The 6,000-nt window shown below is 39.7% G+C and overlaps 1 protein-coding gene across 1 annotated transcript; it reads left to right on the forward strand.

Annotated features, from left to right (window-relative positions):
- Positions 1–2,570: 2,570 nt before the first annotated feature.
- Positions 2,571–3,245, forward strand: LOC308139089 (claudin-4-like; the record flags this gene model as incomplete). Its single annotated transcript, XM_080508418.1, has 1 exon — positions 2,571–3,245. One exon carries the CDS (start codon positions 2,571–2,573, stop codon positions 3,243–3,245), a length of 675 nt encoding a protein of 224 aa, XP_080364544.1.
- Between the last annotated feature and the right edge of the window lie 2,755 nt (positions 3,246–6,000).

Below are 6,000 nucleotides of genomic sequence, written 5' to 3' on the forward strand. Positions count from 1 at the left end.
CTCATTTATCAACTCTTTTAAGAGATAAAACTGGACGGCAAAACTCCCCGAGCTGAGCCAGTTGAGATGCATGGAAGCATGTCAGCAACCATATTTAGAAGAAGTGCTGTTTCAGTGAAGTCAACTATTTGTCAAACTCAGTAATCCAAAAACTCTTGACTTTTCTTTTTACTAGAAACTAATAGCCTTGTGGCCTAGATTTGTAGTTTTACCATTCGTTTCAAATGGGTCACATGACGAAAAAAGAGATAGATGACTCAGCATTATTCATTATTTGTTTTGTTTTTTTAAATACCTCTGTATATATCTATATCTCTCTATGTATGAAACTAACATATTTGTAACTTAGACTGTGTTAATTACATTGCATGTTAAGTCTGTTGAGCTCAATGAGTAACCTGAAATGAACCCAGTATCTGTGCAGCATGCAGACAATGATATCACTGACATTACTGACAAACAGCTGTTTTCATGACAACACAAATACAAAACATATTTTTACAGAATAATGCTGGACTATAATTGCCTTGGGTCATACATCCAGTTGTATTTTAGAGGTATTCTGTATTCAGGTATTATGAGATATTTGGCGATAATATCTTAGTCCCACACACAATCTCAATAAAGGTTGTTTCTGCTGAACAACATGAAAGTTACTGATGTTTAATATATCAAATTTCAAGAGAAAAAAATAATTAAGTGAATTTCAGTAACCTCAGTAGTACACACAGTATGCACTCTTCTTATAGTTCACACATTTGTATCTTAATTAGTCGCTCCTAATATTCTCCAGGCTGGGGTTTGCAGGACATGGACGTCAGTTAATGAGCAACTTGTTTCCTGAATGATTAAACTGCAGACCCTTCTTACCTGATTTGCTTTTTGTGACTGTTTGCAGTGTCTCTCTGAGGGTTATGTAGAATTAGGCGTCTGACCAAGAAGAAATGTGTAGTTTCCTGTTAAACCTGGCAAGAGATAGATATGTACTTGAATATGTATTTCCTGTTTAAGGTCACCGGTACGCAGTAATTAGAGCAAAGATTTAAATGACTGAACATGTACTTCCTGAATTCAAGATAAATGGAATGATTTCATATCTCACTGTCATCGCTGTGCCCTTTCTATAACGGAAACATTGGTGACGAAAGATAAAGGGTGATAATGGGTGCACGTACACACACGCACGCACGCACACACACACACACACACACACACGCGCGGTTAAGATAAGTGTGTCAATAAGTGTGATACACAGGAAACGGCATCTACTGCATCGTGCAGCCTCCTCTGGATATCAAACATCGTCTCTGCTTGATAGTGTAAAGTCACATTTCTGATCCAATAAATCTGTTTTGTATATCTGTTACGCTTTTTAATAGCTTTACTTCTCCAATAAGTGAGGGTTATGCATACAGAAGGATTACTAACAAACTGACTTGATGTAGTGGTTAGCATACTCTGCCCTCACATTTTGAAAACACCACTGTTCATTTCCTGTCTGAGCTTTTTTCTTTATTGAGTTCGAATGTTTTCTCTGTATAAAACCTGTATTGGTTTTCTGCACGTATTTTGGTTCCTCTTGCTAATCTTTTCTCTTGGGCGTCTTTGAATGAGCACAGACATTGTTTCATCTCCAGTTATGGCATGGATATAAGAAAACGAAGAGGCAGTAGATGACTATAGTTTATAGGATCAGTCACACATCTATAAAAATATGTTTTTAGCTCTTGCGGTTTGTCATTAACTCACATTTTAGTGTGTGACCCAGTAAAGATGGCTCATGTTTTTCCTATAAAAACCGTCACGTCATGTTACGGGTCTGGCTATACATTCACAGCACATTTCAAGTAAACATAAACGGAGCCAGCAATATTTATCTGAAACAGCAGGTACAGTTTAACTGAATTTCCTCTCCTATCGTCAAGTGTTTCTGCCGGCAAACACCCGCTCCTTGCAAACACATGCACAAAACACGTCCACACATGTGTGGAGTAGAAAGCATGTTTGTATATCTGTTACGGTCTCATGTGGTCACCTATCAACCACATAACAAGGCCTGCTCTGGTCACTCATTACCTACTGGGGGCAGTAAAACAGACACACCTGGAGCTACCATGGGCAAAAGGCTAAGCCATAAAAACTGTTGTCATTTGAAAAAAGAAAAAAAAAGAAAGAAAGGGTCAGACATTCTCAGCTCCACACCCAGGTGGTAAATGAAGCAAACGCTCATCTGATTGGTTCGGACTGGCGAGTGATGTCATCCCCCAGGAGGGACAGACCTCTGGTTAATAAAAACAGATAAGGAGCATGGACTCCATAAGAGCGCCAGATCACCGGAAGGAAACATTTGGACAGACACGTAGACCGAGCGGAGAGATCGAGGAGTGACGAAGCGGCAGCTGTGGATCCAGAAGTGGTCGCAACTACCTCAGGAGGGCGTGAAGCTGCTGAAAAGGACAAACCACTACATTATCTGACCCACCAAAAGGACGAACTGAGGAAAGGAAACTTAACTTGAATTTGAATCAAGAGGAGGGAAAGAGGGCCGGGGAGGAGAGTCTTGGGTCACGATGGCGTCGTTTGGGCTGGAGCTGGCCGGTATCTTGCTCTCCGTGGTGGGCTGGTTGCTCAGCATCATCAGCTGCGCCCTGCCGATGTGGAGGGTCTCCGCCTTCATTGGCGCCAACATCGTCACGGCTCAGGTGTACTGGGAGGGTCTGTGGATGACCTGCGTGGTTCAGAGCACGGGACAGATGCAGTGTAAAGTCTACGACTCCATGCTGGCTCTGCCTCAGGACCTGCAGGCCGCGCGGGCGCTCACCGTGGTCACCATCATCGTGGGGGTGGTGGCGCTCCTCCTCTCCATGGTGGCGGCAAAGTGCACCAACTGCATTGAGGAAGAGGGGGTCAAATCCAGGGTGATGATCACGTCCGGGGCGGCGTTCATCGCGGCGGCCCTGGCCCAGCTGGTGCCCGTTTCCTGGTCGGCGCACACCATCGTGATGGAGTTCTACAGTCCGCTCATCCCATCGGGGCAGAAGATGGAGATCGGGGCGGCGTTGTATTTAGGTTGGGCCGCTGCAGCGCTGCTGATAACTGGGGGGTCCATTCTCTGCTGCAGCTGCCCTCCAAGGGAGGAGAAACCAACACGGTACAGCATACACCCCCAGAGTCGCTTTGCGTACTCCGCGGCGCCGATGTCGACGGCGGCTCAGAGCTCCTACAACAGAAGAGACTACGTGTGAGGACTTTTCATGCTCATCCTGGGTATTTGTTCATTATTGATTTCCTTGTACAGATAAAATGGTGGTAACCTTTTGTTCAGCTAAAAAAAAAAGAGAGAGAGATTTTTTTGTAGATTTTAAATGCCATAAATTTGTTTCGATGTTTTTGACTCTTCCAGGGAGAGTTGGAAGATATTCACAGAGACTCTGTGATATTGTTTACACATCATTTGCATTTGCAGGAGCGAGGAGGAGTATATTATCAAAGGGCAAAATATGGTTATTAGAAGAATGTGTGTGGATTGAGAAGATGTAACTCAGAAAAACAATGCTGTGTTATATATTTATTTGCTGTCTGTTGTGGACGTTCATCATTGTGATCAGTCTGCAAATATAAAATTTCCTACAAAAGTAAACAGAGACGCTTGAAGGAGTTTTGTAAGTTAATATTTCAGATATATTGGGCAAAGTAACAATCGAGCTCACATGTAGCTCTAAAGAAAGTCATGTAAGGTCGGTTTGTTTCAACTGAACATGTTTCTTTTTTCTTTTTGTACCTTTTCATCTGGTTCACATTTCATAGCACTGAATGTTGTGTGTCCATTCATTTTCTACTGTATTTCAAACTTTTGTGTTTAACTTTATTGCTGTGAAATATCATTTGTTTTTATTATATTGTTTGTTTGGTTGGTTTTTTGTGTACAAATCTTCTGATGATTTAAAAAGAAATTACAATGAAAATAAATGATTTTCAAACATGATATGAGTTATCTCTCAGCACTTATGTGAAATGACAAGTCATACTTTCATAAAAATTTTTTTTTACTTTTATTGGTGCATAACATCAGGGCCAGGCTTTGATTTGTTAGCTTTTAGGAATAAAAAGGAAGAAACTTGAAGTCATATGGTCGTTGAAAATGAGTAATAACTCATTTCATTCATTTTTGTATGCATGTAAAAAAAAAAAGGTATGCATTTTGAGCCCTCATAAGGCACCCACTAAAATAAAGTACAGTTACTTTAAATCCAGCATAAAAATAACGTAAAAACAAGTTAATTTTACAAAGTGGTGTAAAACCCAAACATACTGTACATATGTTTCACCATTTCTTGTTAAAGAATTATCTAACTGACCTTCAGTGTCCCCCTAAGTTTCCCTAAACATTTCTCATGTATTTCATTCATTTTCATTTTTTGTTTTATTTTGAATTTTATAAGTAAAATTGAAAAACAAAACACAAAAAAACCCTAATGCATTGCAGTAGAAAACGTGTTTGTAAAGGAGCAGGAGAGAACATGAGCTTAACTAAAATAGTTCTGTACAGAAATGCACGTTTTGTCTTTTTTGTGGTATTTCTGCATCGAGCAGGTTCACTAACTGCCGTGAGGCAAGTGGAAAATATTTATGATTGTCATCATGAGGGGGAGGTTTAATTCCCTTTGAGCCAGAGTCTCGACGACCGATACCAACTTTTTCCTATTTTGAATAGTCAAATATTGAGCGGTCAGCCTGCGCTGCAGCGTCACTTCACTGGTATTAGTTCTTCCGAAAAGTCAAGCCTGCCCTCAGCGGCAGGTAATAATGTTTAAGTTATCATTAAGAAAAAAAACCAATTGTACAACCTTTCATGATGTAGTTTTATGAGGTTCAAGAAAGGTTCATTTCAACAATACTGTTCCCTCATGTTTGAGGTTTTAGTCTCTTTAATCAAATCTTTTAGCAAAGATTATTGACTCCGTCACAGATACAATGAACATGCTTTTCACATACTTGACAAGAGTCAAGCTACAAATAATAACATACATTTTTGTGCAGTTTTTATGATGCGGAATAGTTTCTTTGTTGTCATTTTATGACCTTTTCATGCATGTTTTATAATTGTTAGTGTATCAGTTTGTAAAGTACATTCTTTAACAGAGAAGACATTTGATATGATTACACAGGAGAAGGCTGCCAGCAGGTTTTTTGGCCTTTATCTCAGAAGAGCTGCACTATTTAATGTTATGACGTAAACACAAGAGAAAGTATGGTGGAGATCCTCCTGATGAAACAACAAACAGCCTCCTTGTTGATCACCTGCCAGGTTTGTTTGTGTGTGTTTCTACTTTCAAGTGACAGGTCCTGTGCACTGATGTGAGGACAATTGAGATAAAATGCACAAAACGATGCATTTATTTGTATTGAGTTATGAAATAACTGGATCACATTTTAATTCAACAAATATCCATTCAGCTAAAAATTCCCACATTTTCACCCAAATACAATTGCACATTTTATCAAATACTATGAGATTTAATAGAATTTTTAATTAATTACCTTTCTTTTTTCTTTTTCTTTTATACCTGTTCAGTTCATCATCTGGTCAGCTCACGGAGGTGTTTGGTCAGAGTTACACCGAAACCAAGAAGATCATCTTGTCTGTATGCTCAAGGTGTCTGAGAACTCGCCTGTTGTGTTTTCGCTCTGCTCATATTTGCTCTTGGTGCAGTTCTTCCAGTTTCACTAAAAGCTTTTCGATTGTTTTCTTGACGCCAAATCATTACTGTTTCAAAAAAATAAAAGTCCCACACTACTGGAAGCAGGAAGTGATAAAAGTGATAAAGAAGTTGGCTTGGAGCCAGAGTGACTGTGTTAAGGTGTGTGTTCATTTAATCCGCTTTTTATTTTTTTAAACCAGTACCCAGGGTCAGATCAGAGTTATTTAGATCTTCTTCTGGGAATTCAGACCAAGTAGGGGTCAATGAAAATCTTGGGTCATGAAAAGTCAGATACGAA

This window comes from Blennius ocellaris, assembly GCF_963422515.1.
Source record: "Blennius ocellaris genome assembly, chromosome: 14".
NCBI classification, from domain to species: domain Eukaryota; kingdom Metazoa; phylum Chordata; class Actinopteri; order Blenniiformes; family Blenniidae; genus Blennius; species Blennius ocellaris.